The sequence below is a fragment of the Lepeophtheirus salmonis genome, chromosome Z, assembly GCF_016086655.4.
Source record: "Lepeophtheirus salmonis chromosome Z, UVic_Lsal_1.4, whole genome shotgun sequence".
NCBI lineage: Eukaryota > Metazoa > Arthropoda > Copepoda > Siphonostomatoida > Caligidae > Lepeophtheirus > Lepeophtheirus salmonis.
The window spans coordinates 455854-476038 of record NC_092584.1 but is presented as its reverse complement, the minus strand read 5'-3'; the positions used below and the strand labels follow the sequence as shown (position 1 = coordinate 476038).

Sequence of the window (20185 nt, the reverse complement as noted above, 5' to 3'; positions counted from 1 at the left end):
GAGTCAAACTTAAACATTACTTTCAAATTGAAAGTATTACAAATTAAAAAGATCATTTGATTCAAAAAACAGTTTGGACTTAACCAAAATGGCATAAGTTATTTTCTAGTATAGTTGGATAAAGTGAAAGATGCAGAATATCCTGCCATTCAAAGTTCGAACTTTTGTCATTGCGTAGAGTAGTCTGGAGGGGGTGTGCTGTAGGGGTTTGACCCCCCCCCCAAAAAAAATTAAGGAATACTTACTTGTGATTTTTTTTTTGTCATTTTGGTAAATTATGCAGCATAGCAAAAAATGTAATATTTGTAATTTTTTTGTGAATAACTACGGCTTTATGAAATTTTTTCCGGAAATTTTGTCCAAAAAATTAATTTTTTTATAAGTAATTGTTGACTGATTATTTTTTTCAAAAATTTTACATTTAAAAATGTCATTATTCAACTTTTTTATCAAAAAAATAATTTTTTTTTTCCAAATAGCTATAGTTTTTTAAAAAATTTTACCAAAAAGTTTAATTTTTGACTTTTTTTTTTCCTAAACTTAAACATTTGAAATTTTTTCTGTAAAAATATCATTTTTTATGAATAACAATATGTTTGTTAAATTTATTTTTAAACATCTTTTTTTTTGTGAAAAGCTATAGATATTGGAATTTTTTTACAAATATTTTTAAATTTTGTATTTTTTTAAATAAAAATATAATATTTTATGAATATCTATTGATATCTTAAATTTTTTTTCAATTTTTGTGAATAGCTATGTATTTTTTCAAATATTTTAAATTTTTGTATTTTTTTTTTCAAAAATTTATAAAGCCCCCTCTCCTAAAAAAATAATAATATATTTATATAATCCCCTATTACTGTACAGTCTAGAATACACACGTAATCAGACTCTGTTTTTTGACAAAAATCATCCAGGCTTGATTTCTTGTTTAAAAACCATATTTGTATTTTAACACTAATTAATTACATGATCTAGCATCTTAATGGTCATCATTTAAAATAATTACTAATTAGATAATGTATTATACAAGCAATAAATTGCAAATTTGTACCAAAATCTCAGCTAGTAAATCATCCATGTTTATTTAGACTCACTGATAATTAAACAAACACAAACTGCACATAGGTGGCGTTTCTTAATACTTACTCTGATGCTTTCTAAAAAATAATTCTTATTTGGTGTACGTTACTACATCCTTTCATATGGTACCATTGGTTTGCAAGTATATAAAAAATAGTGCTAGGATAATTTTTGATGAACTGATTCTTTTTATTTATGTACATATATATATTAGCAAATGCAAATATCATCTACACGTGCCAAACATGGCCTTAACATGCAATTAAAAACTAAACTACATAGAAAATGAATTATATGATCTATTCATTAATAAATAAATAAAAGAAATAAAAAGCCATCGAAGCAAACACGAAACAAGAAGGATTTGTGCAAGGAGAAATATTGTAAATTTAAATATATATTTAGAGTTGTAAATTCTAAGCATTTTCTCGCGTTTTTTTTTTTTTTTGTGGCAATCTGAATAGATTTATCTTTTTTTTAATTCACAAAACTGTGATGGTTGTTCTTTAATTTTGAAGAGAGAAAATTTCAGTATAAAGTGCAATTGCTCACTACTAGGCAATAGTTAGTTCAACTTTTTTTGCCCTTTGATTGAGATGGTGTGCCCCTAATTGACTATACACCGAGAATCTTTGAAGGGGTATAACCAACAAATTGAATGACGTCGAACCATATTTATTATTATTATGTCAAAGTTAAATTAATGACATTCAATTATTGACATTCTGTCAAAAAAGTAAGAGAAATTGTTAATTTAAATTACCTGCGCTGAAAGTATTTAAAAATATTTTTTTTTTTCTACAACTGCAAAACTGTTTTTCATTATAACGCCATGTTTGAGCGCAATCTGTAGATTAGTTTGCTTGTAACAGCTAGATTAGTTAGTCTTCCTTACTAGTGCTCCATGAGTTTTACAATGAACGAAATTATTGAACAAAATAATCGTCATACTAGCTTGAGGGAATTATCACAATTCCTTAACATCTCTCACGAGTCAGTTCGTTATCGAGCTTGTTATAAAAGAACTGAATTTTCAGCAAAAATTATACGGTGAGCAAGTCTCTTTGGACATGCTTGATCGTGCGAATTCCGACCCAACATTCATGGAACGCATCATAACTACTGATGAGTCGTGAGTCAATGAGTATGCAAATAAGGCAAGAATAATCAAAACGGACGGAGTAAAAATTTATTGTAAAAATCCTGGAGCACTATTCAGGTAGACTGAATTATCCAGTTGTTGCAAGCAAACTAATCTACAGATCGTACTCAAACTTGGCATCATAATTAAAGACAGTGCTGCCCACATAGAAAAAAACAATATTTTAAATCTCTTCTGTGTGGGCAATTTCAATAATCAAGTCTCGATACTTTTTTATCGAATGTATGATTTGATCAACTTCTCTTGAGAAACTCCGCCTTACGGCACCGGAAGCATTGCCAGGCCGGGCGACCTTGTACAAATCCAATTGCCATTGTACAAGACAGTGGAACTGCTCACAATGATTAGGATGTCTTGGCCTGGATTTCTGGACTACACACAGCTCCGACCTAAACCCATGCAATTTCTGTCTCTGGGGAGGGTCAAGCATGAGGCCTTCGCCAAGTATCATTCATCCTGGGAGGCCTTGAAGAAGTCCATTACCCGTACAATGGCAAAACTGGATCAGCACGAGCTTCTGGCGCCGTTTGGTCGAGGTTTTTAAGAGAAGTGAATCTCATTATGAATAATTGCATTTCAATTAAATGTAGTTTTCAAATCATAAAAAAAGTTATTGTTCTACCTCGTCTAGTTTGTTCGTTATAAGACTTTAAAGATGTTCACAATTTATCTGGATTATTCTGTAGTGATGTGTCGGTCTTTTCTTAGAACGGAAGACTGCAGTACCTTCTGGTTAATTCCAGTCCAGTTCAGTCATGCGTAGCAGGCATAAAACTGATAAAATTGAATCTTTTATGACATCACTCAACTTTATTCCTTTTTTAAAAAAAACAGTTTTAGTACTGACAGTCCGAAGGACTGTTCCTTCGACTGGATCGAATTAATAAGAACTGACATAAGACTACCTTTATATCCCAAAATGTCTAATTTTGGGGAGTATATATTGTTTAAAAAACTATATATTTATGATTTAAAGTTATTTTTCGCCTCGAAAGATGTAAAATAAATAAGAAAAACATGAAATATAGTTTGTAAGTAATATTTTTCAGATTAAAGAAACATTTTAATTATTTATGTATGTTTTTCTGAATCGGAGAAAATCGTGTGTAATTAAAACAAATGACAAAAAATTGACGTTTTCTGTAGATACCAAATAAAATCATTATTTCTTTAATCACATTCGCAAAATATTAGTTTGTCGTAAAGTCACGACATACAACTTCATTTTAAAAAAAACCTTTTAAAAATAATTTATATTCCAAAAGGTACTAACCATTCATTTCTTAAAATAGTTTTTTTTTTTTTTTTTAGGTAAAAGGTGATTCAATACGAGCGGTTTTTTCCAGTAGGGATTTTTTGACAGGTGCATGCAAGTTCTGTCAAATTCATAGTTCATTTTTACTCAATATTGTTTTTCAATTCTTCATGAAAAGATATACGCCACAACAATGTGTACAAATTGTTAAATTGTTCTATGAAAATCAGCGTTCTGTGAGATAAGTTTTTCGCAAATTACGCCCAACTTATGGTCCACATAATCGACCTTCAGAATCCACAATTCGCAGAATAATCGAAAAATTTGAAGGGGCAGCAACTTGCTGGGATGTCTCGTCGTCTGGTAGACCACGTACAGCTCGCAGCCTAGAAAATATTGCGGCCGAAGCCGAGAGTGTAGCCGAAGATCGTGAAGCATCGACTCGCCAACGCTCTCAACAAATTGGCTTGTCTTGACTTGACTTTTTGGTACCTTAAATTAAAGCACATGGTCTCACGATATTTGGTTCCAACAAGGCGGTGCCACTTGACAAAAAGTGCGCGTAACAATGGACTTATTGGGACACCATCTTGGTGAGTAACTAATTTCACGTTTTGGCCTGGTAAATTGGCCACCAAGATCGTGTGATATCACACCTTTGGACTTTTTTCTTTGGGGCTTCGTAAAAGCAAAAGTCTATGTGGATAAACCAGCGACGATTGAAGTATTGGAAGCAAATATTGAGCGAGTTATTCGTGAGGTTCCGGTCACAATGTTCGAACGCGTCATCGAAAATTGGCGCGAAAGAATGGACCATTTAAAGGCCAGTTGCGGACAACATATGAAGGGGATTACTTTCCAGAAATAATTGTAAAGGATCGTTTTTTCGGTTCATAATAAAGTTTTGACCATAATTTAATATTTTAAGTGTTTTATTTCTACAATCCAAAAACCGTTTGTTTTGAATCACCCTTTATAAGCCAAGAAAAAAAAAACACTAATTTTTCCCAACGTTATAAATGTAGATCCTTGTTGACTTAGATATAGAACTCTAGAGAACTCTGGAGATACATGGAACAAAGACGCAATTTTTCCTTTTCCCTCATGAGTCACTTTGTCTGTTAATATATATGTACAATAATCTATCAGAGTAAAATAGGGTCCTAATGTATTGTTTTAAGCTTTTGTAAAGTGTCAAACTACAAATTCCAGCAAAAATATGCTTTCTTCACATTTTTTTAAGGTTACAAATTTTAATCTGAACAATTATATTTGACATAAATTTTAATAAAATAAAAAGACTCGGATGAGGTCAAATTTTATTCCAATTTTAGTGTAGGACCCTGTATTTTTTAAGGTGATATCTCTCAGGAAATATGTCATGTATCAAAGTTGTCATTATGTACTTTTCTGTTTGACTAATACTCACAAAGATTTAGTTAATTGTCACATCCAACTCCTTTCAAAAACTCTTCAAATTGTCTCTCTTTTTTTATTTATGTATGTAAAAAGTACTTAGAATTTACAGCTCTACATAAAAGTATAACTAATATGTACATTTATTGCTAGGAGTATATTATTATTTAGATATAATAAACATATGTTTTGAGAGCTATCGTAATAGCTCTTTCCCCTGTAATCTCAAATACTAAATATACTGCAAGTATATTTAGAGGATATTAGTATTAAATATGCAAAAGTTGTTTCTATATAAATATGGAGGATAGGAGCTCATTATTTGACGATGACTATAGTTTGTAACTATAGATTGTGAAATATTAATGTTCTTTGGGAAGGAGGGGTCCTGGAAGAATGGTACAATTGGCATGGAGAAGAAGAAAAGGCATGACTTTCTATGTATAAATATAGTAAATCCTTGGATTACATGGAACATTCAAATATTTATGGAAATTAACCAGAGTTTGTATCTTTAAAATGATAATTTTCTACGTCTGCAGTCCGTAGAGTTGTAAGAAATGAGTAATTCCGGGCCTGTGTAAAACACTGAGAGTAGGAAGTGGAGGGGGGTGAATTTTATGAAACATTCAGTACACATATCTTGTTAGTAGATTGGTGGAAAAAAAAAGTAATAAAATCAGTTGTAAAACACTTCTTTCAAATTAACTAGACAGAACACACAATTATGATTGATTTAAATGATAGAAGTTCTCCAGAGTTGTGAAAAAAGTGTCATTCCCGGTGTGTGAAAGCCCCGTCATAAAAAATATGATAACACTAAGTGTAGTGTTAATTTATAAACATGAGCAAATTCCATTTTTACCCACTTTTTTAATGATGACATATCTTGAGCGTACTTTGGAGAAGCCCCCCTCCCAACAAAAAAAAATGTTTTATAGGCAGAATGCCTGATTTTTATACTTTTTTTAAAAAATTGATAAGAAATAAAAGCAAATTCAGCGATCATTATAAACTATTTATATTACACTAACTTTGTAATATTTGTATAGATTAATAAAGTATAGCTTTAAGGTCGTATTAAAGGTCAAAGGTTACAAAATGTGAATTTTAGACACATATTTTGAGTGTATTTGATTAAAATAACACTTCAAATCAGCTTTAAAACACCATTCCTACCCCAAAAATTACTTTTTTAACCAAGAATGCTGTGATCATTATGTCCCTTTGTAATTGCATTAATATCTTTATATTATTTAAAGAAAATAAGGACTATCAGCTCATTTCAAAGGTAAAAAGAAATTCAACTTCTTGGTCATTTATTTTAGTTTGTATTCTGGGTTATTATATTTTTAGCGTGATCCGTTAATTTGATCTTCTGTTCTGTATTAATGAAACAAATTATTTCTGAAAAGTTTCAAAGTTTGAAAATGAGTTTTTTTTAACTACTTTCTCTATTTGTAAAAGAATTCGGAGGTTTCAATTTTAAACTTATCGCTAGGAAAGTGAAGATATACACCCTTAAATGTATGTTTGTGTCTGTGTGTTTTTTTTTTAGAATATCTAAATATTAATGGCCTAGACTACGTAAGATAATAAAATTTCCATTTTTAAATTGAAGTAAAAAAAAAAAGGAATAAATAAAGGGTTTTTTTATATTTGATACCCCTAAAATACTTGCCGCATTAGCCCCAATGATCTTGGTATCACCAATTTAATATCTAAATATAATTTTATCTACAAAGGAGTATCTTACAAGAATGAATACAGTTTTAAAAAACCAAAAACAATTACGTCATACAGCTGGTCAATACATATAATATTGTTGTGATTCGCACCTAACTTTTAACCCACCCAAACGGTCATAACTTGAAGTATCTTAGATTTAAATGCATGGGATTAGTCATAGAACTGCATATTGAATCCTTTTCCTCCCTCCTTTTCAGGCTTTTTTTTAATCAGTCCTGTCTTTTTCAGTATTCATCAGTCTAAAAGACTTAGCTAGAAAAAAAGACGAATAAAAGAATAGATTATAGCTAGAACGTACTGAGTTTTCCATTAAAATCTGAATTATTTGAATTTGAAACTTCAAAAAGATATAATTTATCAATTAACAATAGAGTTTTTAGCAAAATTAATACCATAAATTGATGTGTCTCTGTCCTCTCTTAATATTTAACACGTCGCCACCCTTAGAGGCAATGATGGCTTCCAAGCAGATGTGAAAGGCCTGGCACCCGCTGGCATTATGTGCCAGTGCTGGTGACAGTGGCTTTGAGGGCCTCAGTTTTTTGATGATGAACACTGTAGGCCTTCTCCGGCCTCTCCACTGTCACAAGGCTCTTTCCACCAACTTTATTGATACTTCACAGGACATTCTGGCGTGAAACCTTGAGATCTCTTATATTGGACCTCATGGACATGTGTTTTTTCTTCAACTCCTCCATGTCCAGTTTGGAATATAAATTAATTTCAATGGCTCAACCTTCACTAATTTTTGAATGAGTATGTTTTCAGATTTCAATGTACAACCACAAGGTAATAAACTTGAGTATTATTACGTTCTAGTCACATGCCTCCTACTTTAAACTTCAAGTATCCCGTCCCTTTGATAGAGGTGATTATATAACTTCAAGAACTGAAATGACGTAATTAAACAGCCCTTTTAATTCAACTCTGGTAATTATAATACTTTTTAGACTGATTCAACACTAGATATCATAGCTTTTTCATTTCAAGAAAAGGCACGAGTAGAAAATTTGCTCATTTTGCAGTTGGTACCTGCATCAGGGAGAGTGCTCCTAGCCTAAATATATGTTTTTATTTATCAAAGCCAAAAAAACAACCTGAAAAGACTCATTTAAATCTCATTCTTTTAAATATTACTCTAATGAATGAAAGGGTAATTATTATGTCCCAGTGTCTAGCAATCCAAGGTTTTACTGTATATACATAGACAACCATATGACACCATTGTATAAAACTGATCCGTGGAGGTTTATTTCTAAATATGAAGCTATTTGAATAGTAAATAAGAGATATCATGTAGTATCACTTTTTATAATAAAAAACAATCAATTTAAAAATGATTTTCCTAGCAACTAAGGCAAATGATATATTTAGAACAAATATAATGGTATAAACAACATAATTTGGAGCAAAAATTCGCAAATGTGAATAAACCAATCATTGATTAAATTCATTGCAATGAGGTTGAATTCAACTCTTATGAAAAAAACTTTCCCGCATTATTTAAAATTTTTACAATTTGTTTTCAATATTTTCTTTCATGTGATTTGATTATTTTATATTTAGATGTAAAATATATCATGTCGGTCACTCTATTGTATTCTGCAACCATTCCCCCAAAAACGACTCTGAAAAAAACATTCCCAACATCACTTGATAGAGATTAGCAGATTCTCACGTAGAGCTTAACAAGAATGTATGCAAATTCAAAGAGTCAACGTACAGAATACTGATTAAGAGGGGAAAGAACCAAAAATTGTTGATGATTGAATAATGGCTTTGAACAAAGACATTTGTTAAACTTTATCCATGTACAGAATGTGTTAATTATGCTTTACGAATGGGAAATAATTGTAAGTAGGAAATAAAATCGGTCAATCAAAATTTGTTAAAATAAAGCAGAATCTAATTATTATACAACTGTCATAACGGACTTAGTTTGCATGAATTGAGATCACTGTTCATCAGAAGCAGGATATGCTGTTTATTAAGCTGTCTGACAGAACAATTTCTATGTCCTGGACGACTGTACAATTGTTAATGTACGGTCCTGAATAATAATTAGATAGGAGGGACGAGTTGGCAAAATACCAATTGATTTTGGAGTATTTTTTTCTGTTTTGTTTTGGTGGAAAGGTTGCGAACTACTCTAAAGGGAATAAAGTGAGTAACATTACGCTAATAATCCAATTTACCCCCACTGATCAGTTACAGGATGTGTTGCTATATACGTCATACAACTACATCAAAAACCAAAGTGCCAATGCCCAAATGAACCAAAAGGTTAATGCGTATTAGGAATGGATCGTCAACCTATCTAGGAACGTTGCTCTTGTTGAGTGTAAATTGAGTAGGGTAATGATCAAGAACAGAAATAATAGTGAAACAACATTCAAATGTACAGTTGGTATGTACGGCTCGTCAACACAAAAGTAAGCTTGAAATATTATTTACAAAATGGAGTACGGAGTATATTTGTATACTACCTATACGAATCATTGTCAATTTTTACCGAAAAAATATTTTTATTAACTCTTTGGGTGTGTCGCAAATTGAACTCTTAAAGTAGCCAAAATTGAGCATTAGAATAAGTTAATGATAAATGTAGAGATTTTGTGGTTGAAAGGGGCCATATACGGCCCAAAATAAGTTTCATAAATCAAATATTTCTAAACCATATCTAAACTACTTGGGTAGCTAAAACGTGTAATAGCGTTTAATTATAACGTTATAATTTATTCCCCTTTCTTTTACATTTAAGGGATTCATTCTGTAACAAAACGTCAGCTGAAATAAAAATATACATGTTTTGTTTGTGTACCATGTCTCTAATTGTAAAAAGGTAGGAGTAATAACCCAAAAAGGCAAAACCGCCTCGCTATCAGTACAAAGAAAGCTGCAGAGACCATAGGCAGTAGTGTTGAGACTCGGACCAGGACCGATTTTTTTTTCGGTTTGGTCTTAAGTAATTATTTCTACACCAATTTGTACCGATTTTTCGTTCCAATGATTTTTTCGGTCTCACTTTATGGAACGATTTTTTTCGGTCACATATATTATGAGAGATCAATTTTTGTATCTAGATGAACTGTTTTTCATTTTTTTTTTTCAAAAAAATCTTAAAAGTACACGATAAGTTCTAGAACAAATACTGGGTACATATAAGAGACGGTGGGATCAAAATTAATCCGCACTATCTCTGTTTAAACTTCTTATAACGTCATTAAAAAACCATATGATGTCATGTTATAAACAATTTATCTGTAAAATCGGTCTAGACCGATTTTTTTGGGACCAAACTAGAGCGAATTTTTATAAAAGACGGGTCCAGACAACAACTACTACAACTACTCCATCTTTTGGTGAAATCCATATACATAAAGTATATTTCTTTCTCTAGGAATCGCCGGGCCACACATCAAGTTCAAGAGAATAACTCCCGAGTGTGAAGGCCGGTCTAGGATTTCCAGACTTAAACCCAACACTAATTGGCATCTCTATCCGGACTGCCAAACGCATCAAGAAATCCATTACATCCCCATACATCAAAGAGGAACAAAAACTTTTGCAGCAACAATATGGCTGTTTCTGGCATGCTTCCATATGTGTCTCTTCCCCCTGACCTCATCCCCTAGATTTTGCAGTTGCCTGTGTATTTGAGAAGAATGTTTGTCGCACCTCTCATGTATTTTAAATACACTCCAAGCTGCGATCATGACAGCGTAGTACGCCATAGATACGACCTTCATTTCAAAAGCTGCCAATCAGTTCGCAGCCTGTTATTGCTTATGAAGAAGGACATATTGAATAAAAAATAAAGCTATATATAGGATTTAAACCTATCACAAATGGGGTAAGAGTAACTTAGTCATGCCTCAGGAAGTTTTGAGTCCCTCCTCTGTACACTTATCTCTGTAATTTGAATGCAAAGTCGATCATTGAAACATATTTGTCTATGAAATATGTGGCTATTGTTGGACATTAAGATTTTATCCTATTACTAATTTTTGTTTAAGATTGTTTTTATGCTGACGTGCCACATATAAAGTAAAAAAGACAACACTTCAAAATAAAAACTACGCTATGTTTTTTTTCTTCCTCCTTAGAATTTGTGTGTAGTAAGCATTGATATAAATATGTACAAACTAAAGACGTCTATTTTAGTCTAAAAAGTAGTGGCTCATTACTTCCTACAGTGTTGTAATCAAAGATCATGTTATTAGGGGGAATCAGCTTCCGGATCGCAGGGCGCAAATTATAAAATGGCAACGTTATCTGGGACGTATGCAGGATTTTTGGTGGAATGTTTTAATTATTTGATGACAATTTTATATTTGACAAAAACTATTCTTTTTTTTTTTTGTTAATTTATATTTAATTTCGAATCTTTGTTTTTTTGTTAATTTATATTTAATTTCGAATCTTTGTTTTTGTGTTAATTTATATTTAATTTCGAATCTTTGTTTTTTTTATTTAGATCTCTTTTATAATTGTCAAGTTGACAAGTAATCAGATTTTTATCTTTTAAACTTAGTCGAAACTACTTCTTTAATGACTTTTTTTTTTTAAGAAGCGCAATATTTTGATGATGTTATTATTTTTTTTTTTAATAATATATATATGAACTGTTTTCAAATGGTTACTATTAATAAAATATATATTCTCTACGAGGACCCTATTCGTTCTAGTTTTAATAATCTTAACAGAGCCAGGGCAAATGGTCCTTCCAAAACCGACCCTCAAAAATAATCATATAGGAGGAACGAGTTGGCAAACTACCAATTGATTTTTAAACCAACCCCGTTTATATACAAACAGGGGGCTTCAGAAGTATCTTTTGTTTTTTAATAAAATGTAATGCGTCCTTGCTAAGCTCTAACGTCAGCAGAAAAAAATGTCCATCAACAACAACTTTTGTCTTTATATTTAATCAGTTTCACCATGAATAAAGTCATTGCATAATTGTTTTATATCTGCAACGATACTAAGGCAATTATATAATACAAAATACCCCAAAAACACCGTCTATGACGGCTGCAAGCTACTGAAGGCGGATAAAGGGCTTTACCTTTCCTCATGTGGCTTACACAAAGCCAAAAAGAGGACATGATATTTCCTGAGTGGGCTCAAGAGGTCAATCAAAGCAAATCCTGACATCTCAATGGGCTCTCATGCTTGAAGGAGATTTATCGGTAGGGGGACGGTGGACAGGGTAAGGAAGGGCGACTGTGGCTTTAAGTCATATATATAAGAAAGGTGCCACTTTTTTTCACCTAGTTGATGTCAGAGCTAAGTATTAAGGTAAAAAAAAACGTACCCATATCTCCTTGAGATCCCTGAATCTCTCTGTGAAGAGAGCATGTCCTGTAATAAAGACCGACCCTGCCCTTATGTAGTTTTTACAGTTGGTCATCAATGTCAAGGGTGATCATATAGAATGATACATCCACTCACTGCTTAATTTAAATTACACAAGTTATAAATTTTTGTCGAAAAATGCCATCTACAATTATTTAAACTTACTTGAAAATATTGTCCGGATACTTATACCGAACGGTCTATGCACTACTCTCTTTGCTATTTATAATACAATGCCTTGAGCCTTAACTACAGTCTGGAAATTCACTTTTCATTAAATATACTATCTCGGAGTTATTAGATATCGACAAACTTTGATTTAATAAAATAAATATGTACTCCATTTTTTTTAATATGACACTCCGCCTTGTTAAATTTCAGTATGGAAATTAACTTTAGATTATGTATACTAGCATAATGATTATACTAACTATAGTTAGTACTCGGGAATGCTCTGAGTTATTAGGCGTTGAATAACAGACATACTTTAGTTGTACTCGCCTTTTTAATTTTTCTGAATATGACGCTCGGAGCTTTAGATCGTAACTACCTTATTTTTTAGATCAATTATTCAGGTAAGTATTTTAGTGCACACTAAAAAATTAGGCTTTGACAGACATGCAAACTTTTCTTCATTAATATGAATTACACACAAAAAAAAAAAAAGAGATAGCAACTGCCCAGTCTATCTTTTTGTCACTAAAATCGACGTCTCTCGTAATAACTAATAATAATCATAATAATTAAATATTTAAAACCATTTTCTGTACATACAAATAATTATAATTTATTCTGTGTAAGGATTTAATTAGTGTGTGATAGTGTATTTTTAAAATATGTAGAAGGTATGGTGTGAGAGATTGAGTGGGGTCACTACCTGCACGAATGATCCATTGGAAATATCCTTCGAAGGCCTTGGAAAAATTTTCTTTCATTCGTAATTTACGAAACGTCTCACGACGTTCCACCCTTGTCCTTTCATTACTGAACTCTCTGAAAATTATTATTAGTGAAGAAGATAAAGCAAGTGGTAAAAAAATAAAAATTCGTTTTGTGGAGTTTTTTTTTTTTTTTTTTTGTAAAGTACTTTTTAACGCACATATTAATTTAATACACATGAATTAAGAACGAACTGAATTACATAGGTGGTCCACCTACCTATAAGTGCCATATGCTTCAAAATGTCAAAAAATTATTTGGTTGAGCGACGCTCAATGAGCGTTTTTCTCAAATTCATAACAATTCTTTAATTTTTAATATAATTAAAAAAACATGCAAAAAGATGATTTAAATTAGATAAATAAATTGAATTGTTCTCTTTGTCATGACTAATAGTTTGTAACATTAATTATAATTAATTAAATAATAGGTCATATATGTAAGTTTTTTTAAGTAAACAATAAAGGATTTTTGAGGATTTTTCATTCTCAATTTTAGAATATGTATTTCTTTAGACGTCTGTTTAGTCTCTATCAAAATATTCTTTTCTTTGAAAAAATTATCTTTATATAATTCAAAAATTATAACAATGATTATAAAAATGCTGTCTTACCCACTGAGAACACCAAGAACAAGATTCAACATAAAGAATGATCCAATCACGATTAAGGGAACAAAGTAAATACTATTTATATTGCCAAGAGCATCGTCCGTCTGTAAATAAAAAGTATATGAAAAAAAATTATCATTTATTTATTTGTAAAGGGGATCAATTGAGCACCCATTCAGGAGTAAGGCACAATTATATTTTGAGCAAATATAGTCAATTACGTTTTTAAAAAATGTGTGTGGACTCAAACTATTTAATTCATAAAAATAAGCAAATTAAATTTTAGCACAACTTTTCGGATGCAAGAGGATCTTTTAAGCAATCTAAAAAAACAAAAACATCGAGATCTCTTGCATGGGCCCCCTCGACTTGAGGGAATTGACCTGGGCTGTTTTCTTAAAGTTCCTCTGGGTCCAGTTTGTCCTTTTCGTCAGAACAACTTTCCATCATTGGAGACTTACTGAAGGCGGAGACGGTGGTCCTGGAGATACCCAACTGCTTACCGTGCGCGGCTAGAAATTCGTCCATCACGTTCAAGTGTATTTTTTTACTTGCATGTATGCTAGAGAGCTCTGTTTTTTTTTGTTTTTTTGTTTTTTTGTAACTGACTATTTGTGCTTTAATGTATCGTTGTATAAACTAATTTCAATCACTCGACTTTTATTTATGATTGAATGAGTAAAATGCTCAAATTTCAATGGACCACCCGCTAGTATATAAAGAATGCATATTTAATGTGATACTATCATTTTGAATAGAATTAATATATCAATATTTGAAATATCCGTTCGACAAATTGTCATTCGGCAAAAATGTTTACCAAAATGATAGTATCAATGTATAGTTTATAATTAGAATGACCAATTACGTAATTAAATACTAAATTTCTAGGAGAAGAAATTACCGCTTGCGTAATTTGCTTATATTTATTCTTTTTACACAACATAAATAGTTATAATCATAATTCTTTAAGTGAAAGTGAAGTATACCCAAACGCCATCTGAGTCAATAAGTTTGAAAAGCATTGTCTTACCCAATAAAGAATCGGAGTCCACCCCTCCATTGTGATACATTGAAAAACAGTCAACATGGCGTATATAATATTATCAAAAGATGTGATCCCATAGTTGGGCCCGCCCCACTTCTCCAAACAAATGGATATTTCGGGATCACAGCTAAAGCTACCAGGAGGAGCGACGGATTTGTCATCTGCGTTACACGGTACCTGTAATCTGCCCTCAGTCACCATTTCATCTATAAATGGAAAAATAAGTTTTTCTTACCGAGTATAGTATTATAAGACTCATTTTAACCCATTGTTGTTATGTGTGTTTCTTGTTGTTTTTTTTAGCTAGCCAAAGGAAATAATTTTATAGAGATACTGTAATTTACAATTGAAGTAATTTGTGAAGTAGAAGCTCTGAGCGGTTTTTTTTTATTCATTTTGACAATAAAATTAACAATTAAGATGATCTGATTTAGATTTTTGAATATTGTTGAATAACTTTTGTCAATTTTGAAGGCGCGATTGAAAAAGTCTTTGTCCCTATGGGTAAAGAACTTGACCAGCTCATTTTCAACAACCTCTCTTAAAGCCAGTTTCTTATCAACAAGAAAATTTTGCAAATACTATAAAAGTTTATAATCACTTGGTTCGAGGTTTTAACTATACGGCGAGTGAGATAGAACCTCCCATCCAAGCTCTCGGGCTTCTGGCGTGTTGTTAAAGATGTGTGTTGGCCTAGCCTTGTCTTGATGGAATACAACACCCTTTCTATTGGACAATTTTCTGTTCGATTGCCTACTTCAATCTGCCCAGTTGTTGACAATATAAGTCATAATTAATTCGTTTGCAAAATGAAAGTATTTCATATCCCACCAAACACAAGGCGTAACCTTTTTGACCATTAATATGGGCCTGGCTATCGTTTGAGCCGCTTCGCCGTGAAGTAAGCACGATCTTTTTTCGGCTGCTGTTCTTGCATGTGACCCATTTTCATCGCCAATTACTATACACTTCAAAAATGGATCGACTTCGTTACATTTCCGCAAAGAGTTACAAACGTCAATTCGAGCCAAAAGGTTATTTTATGTGTATTCATTTGGCACCTATACATCGAACTTTTTCTTAAGACAAGCCTTATGCAAATGGTTCCAAAGGGGTTTCTGGCTAATTGTCAGTTCCTGGGCAATAGAATAAGATTTCCATTATTTTATCGACATTTTCGACATATACCAGAGCGTGCCTCATCTTCCACGTCCATATGATCAGAACGGAATCCTTGGATCGACAGCTTTGCTGTTGCATTCGATACACCATTGTGTCCCTAAACAGTATACATTTTTAGGTCGCCTACTTTGTCTTTTCGCCTTGCCCTTAGTGATATTGAAGAATGTGTAGAATTTTCTCTATTTTTATTTCCAATTTGGAACGCTGTAACAAACAGCTGGCTTCGCCAAACACTAAACTGTAAATGAACTTTTTTTAAGTGTACGCTTAACCTTTCAGCAACCTTAAGCTCTTTTGATGCATTGTATTAATTGTGCAATATAGCTCACTAATGCCATTTAGTAAAAAACGCTCAGAACTTTTTACTTAACCTAATATAACACACGCCAATAAAAAAAAGATCTTCTTAATTTCATATCTAATTCTAGTAGTACTTAAATCTGTAATTAGTTTTTTTCGCATCTAAACTTGTTTTTAAAAATCTTACCGTGTGGAAGGAGTCCTATTATTTTAAAGTGAAGTCTGATTGAAAGTAATCCAATTTATTTATAATTTTTTCCGGGAAATAACCCGGTGAATAACAGACTTTTAAATTTGGTAATTTATTTTTTTACTTATTTTTACTATAAAAATTGCCATACTCATCAAACTATGTTGGTCATTCAACTTATTCTACTTTAAAAAAGATATGGACACCTTCATATTAAAAAAAAAAATGCTCTGAGCCTGCTTGGCGTTCATTAACTGGATTTTGACTATCTAGTTTTTCGTTTAATACTCAATTAACATACTGCTCTTTTGTTCCATAGATTTAATCCATTCACTGAAAAGTCCAGGATTGCACTAAGAAAAAACTTTTTTTTCCTTCAGATTTGGCTTATTGTACTTTTTTTATTTTTGTATTCTTTTCATGGAGCGGAGTGCCATAGCACTTTTCAAGCGAGGGCTTAGCTTGAAAAGTATGTTTTCCTCATCAAGAAGTAGTATAAAAAAAAAAAAAATTGTTTTTGATCCATTGTTTTGGAAATAATAAAAGTGGCCTAAAAACTTAGCACAATTACTCAGCACCTAAAAAACACATTGTCATAAAATTTTGACAGCTGCCTTATGAAGGTTAATACACACTGAAAATGAGGTGAATTTAAAAAAAGGCCATCTCTTTGTGGATCCCGAGACTTTTCAGTCCATGTGTTATTTTGTCTCTACAAACAACATATATGTACATTCTTTTTTCTTTTTTTTTAATAGCCAGTTTGACATATGCATTCGTCCTCCGTAGCGAACGTTTGCAAATGATCTTATAGAATAAAAAAGAAATGGCCCTTGTGTTCTGTAACATAAGGGTATAGCAAAAAATTACAATCCAACCACGAAAATACATGGGTTAAAATGAGCCTTTGGGAATCCACACTTACTTAAATCCTGGATACTATAACACGTTTTATGCAATTCCCCAGAGTAAAACTCCAGCCCTATAATTGCAAATATCAAAATAGCAAACATAACAAGGAGACCAATTTGCATCAACGGAGCTAAGGCCTTAAAAATTGACTTTAAAACTACTTGAAGACCTGAAAATAGAATAGGAAAAATATGGAAAACCGAAAGCAGATTAAACAAATTATAAAAAATACGAAAGTGACTTTTGAGAGTCTCATTAATTGAATATAAATGTATATAATTAATTAATTATTATGTATACTAATAAAAGGTTCTCCGCATGGCCTATAATTTAATTAGTATTTACTTCTACAAACCAAAAAATCAAAAAGTAATAAATGAATAGAAATAGTTGAATGGTAGAAAGTAGGAACGTCCGCAGGACTATATATTTTTTGGTGGGAACTTTGTTTTAACCTATTTAATAAATAAAAAATTATCCTTTTTTTTCTTTAATTTGAAGAAATAATTTTTTCAAAAACAGTTTCTACTATTACCAGAAAATTAAATTTTTTGGAAAAAATTTTAATTTTTTTGAAAATTTTCAAACATTGAAGTTTTTTCAATTAATTGTTATTTTGGGAAAAGTTTCAAAAATTAACAGGGACTCATCCAAAAAAATTTTTTAGAATAAAAACTTCAAAAATTTATACCTAGTCCAAAAAAATAATTAGGATATTACAATTTTAGAATATAATTTCAAAAATCCATAGCTGTTCACAAAAAAACCATTTTTTCCCAAAAATTAGATTTAAAAAAAAAATATCAAAAATTCAGAGTTATTCACAGAAAATTAACTTTATTAGTACAGAACTAAAAAAAAGTTAATTAATTATAAAATATTCGAAATTTTTGATAAAAAAATTCGAATATTAAATTTTATAGTAAAAAACAAAAATTCCTTATTTTTTTGTGGGGGAGGGGGGTTGGATAGAACCCCTCCAGCCTACCCCTGCGGACACCCCTTCAAAGATATAATAAAAACTTACTGGGAACGCCCGATACCAGTTTCAAGGGTCTCAGCACTCTGATTGCGCGAAGAGTTCTGAGATCCACTCCGCTGGATTCATCGTCCTCTTCACCCAATGACGGATCCTCCGGGGTTAAAATCGTTATATACCTATATTGAGTTGGGTGAACAAACGAAAAAAAAATCTAAAATCTAAATCAAAATGTACAAAAAAAAAAAAAACAGAAATCAAAAATACGTATGTCCAGAAGTTTTTGAGAAAAACTTTTTTTCTTTGATTCATTAGTATTTTGTTGGGCTTATTTTTTTTTTTTTTGCATCTTCTTCCGAAAGTTTATGGTGTTTTTTTTTTTTTTTTACTTGGGATTAATCAAATCAGTTATACAAATAAAATAAAAATATATATTTGCACTCAAATTAATCTACCAATAGATACCTATGAATATTTATAAATAAAAGTATTAAATACCAAACGAAAAATCCAACCAAAAAATAAGAAAAACTCACTCCAACTGTATCTAAATACATCACTCTCAAAAAAAAAAAAAAAAAAAAAAAAAAATAGTTATATAAAATCTAAAAAAAAAAATATATTTTCTCTCAAAGGTGAATGTGAATTATGAAAAATCACTCTATAAATTTGTCACTTAGATTAAATTACTTTTAATAATAAGTCTATCATTTAATAATATACAACTTTTGTCTTTGACTATTTTTCTTGATTTGAATTGAAAGTACCTATGTTGCGTTTGATGAAAGCCGTGTACCTTGAACTGTTTCTCAATTTTCAAAATATGCCCTGTTACTACAAAATATTATTAAGGCTGTCAGAAAATATTGAAAGCGATATATATGAATATGGATTCAAACCGCCTATTAGAAAGGATTCTTAGAAAAGAGATGAGGACGTACAAATTTTTAAAGGGTGTCTCATTGATTGTGTCTCTCTGTGATGCTTACAAAAAATGTCATTCAATACATTTGTGAATAATCTTTTGATGAGTTTACATATCTGAATGATATTAAAGCTATCAATGGCTTCATCAACTCACGGCTTTCTAAAATAAACAAATAAAATACTTCTAAAGAAAAAATCAAGTTAAACAAATTTAAGACTTGAGCAATCAATTAAAATATGTACCTACAACTAAGGAAATAAAATAATATCCTAATCTATTATAAAACAAGCCTTAAATTTTTACAAAAATCATCTTTTAAAAATGTATAATGTTAACCTTGAATTGGATTTATTTCTACAATATATCAAATCATTGAATCATTCCTCATTCTAAGCCCCAAACAATACTATTAAACAATTTTTTATAATAAACTAGAAAGGTTTTGTAACCAATTGAAACAAAATCCTATGAAGGATAGTCGGATAAAAAATATCAAATGCATGTAATTAAAAAATATTGTTTCCCACTCTCGGGTCAATACAATGTGAAAATATTCTGATTTTTTGAAATTGACATCTTTGTCCAATTTTAAGATCAAAAACGATATTTTAGTATACATTTGTCAAAATCAAAGATTTTATAGGTTTTGGCAAGAAATTGAGAAAATTGCTTACTCAAATAAATTAACTGATTGTTATTTTTAATATGTAATAGAAAAAAATGGTGTTCCAAGGGTGTACGCAGGATTTATCAATATTTATCGATTTTTTTTTTCAAGTTAAGTCGAAAAATAAAATGAAATTAGAAAAAAGGATTCTAAACAATTAAATTTCATATAGAAAATATTTTGGAAAAAAATTTCAAAAACCCACAGCCATTCAATAAAAATTTCAAATTTAAAAATCTACAATTATTCACAAAAAATACATTTTTTTATAAAAATTCACTAGAAAATTTAATTTTTTATTTTTAAAAATTTAATATTTGAAATATAATTTACTGTTTCAACTTTTTATTCCAAAAAATTTCAAATATCAAATTTTTCGATGAAAAATTTCAAAAAACCTTAAG

At 30.9% G+C, this 20185-nt stretch overlaps 1 protein-coding gene across 12 annotated transcripts in view; it reads right to left on the bottom strand.

The window, feature by feature from the left end:
* Positions 1-20185, bottom strand: part of LOC121130161 (voltage-dependent calcium channel type A subunit alpha-1) — a 90764-nt gene that overhangs the window by 40736 nt on the left and 29843 nt on the right. For 7 of the 12 annotated variants that reach the window (XM_040725910.2, XM_040725906.2, XM_040725905.2 and 4 more), the window contains 5 exons: positions 18235-18365; positions 17221-17376; positions 14609-14829; positions 13579-13679; positions 12904-13019 (listed from right to left, as the gene is read on the bottom strand). In XM_040725910.2, the coding sequence (XP_040581844.1) occupies positions 12904-13019; positions 13579-13679; positions 14609-14829; positions 17221-17376; positions 18235-18365 (725 nt within the window). The remainder of the gene's footprint in view (positions 1-12903; positions 13020-13578; positions 13680-14608; positions 14830-17220; positions 17377-18234; positions 18366-20185) is intronic. The other 5 variants (XM_040725907.2, XM_040725913.2, XM_071893815.1 and 2 more) reach the window with 3 other exon arrangements.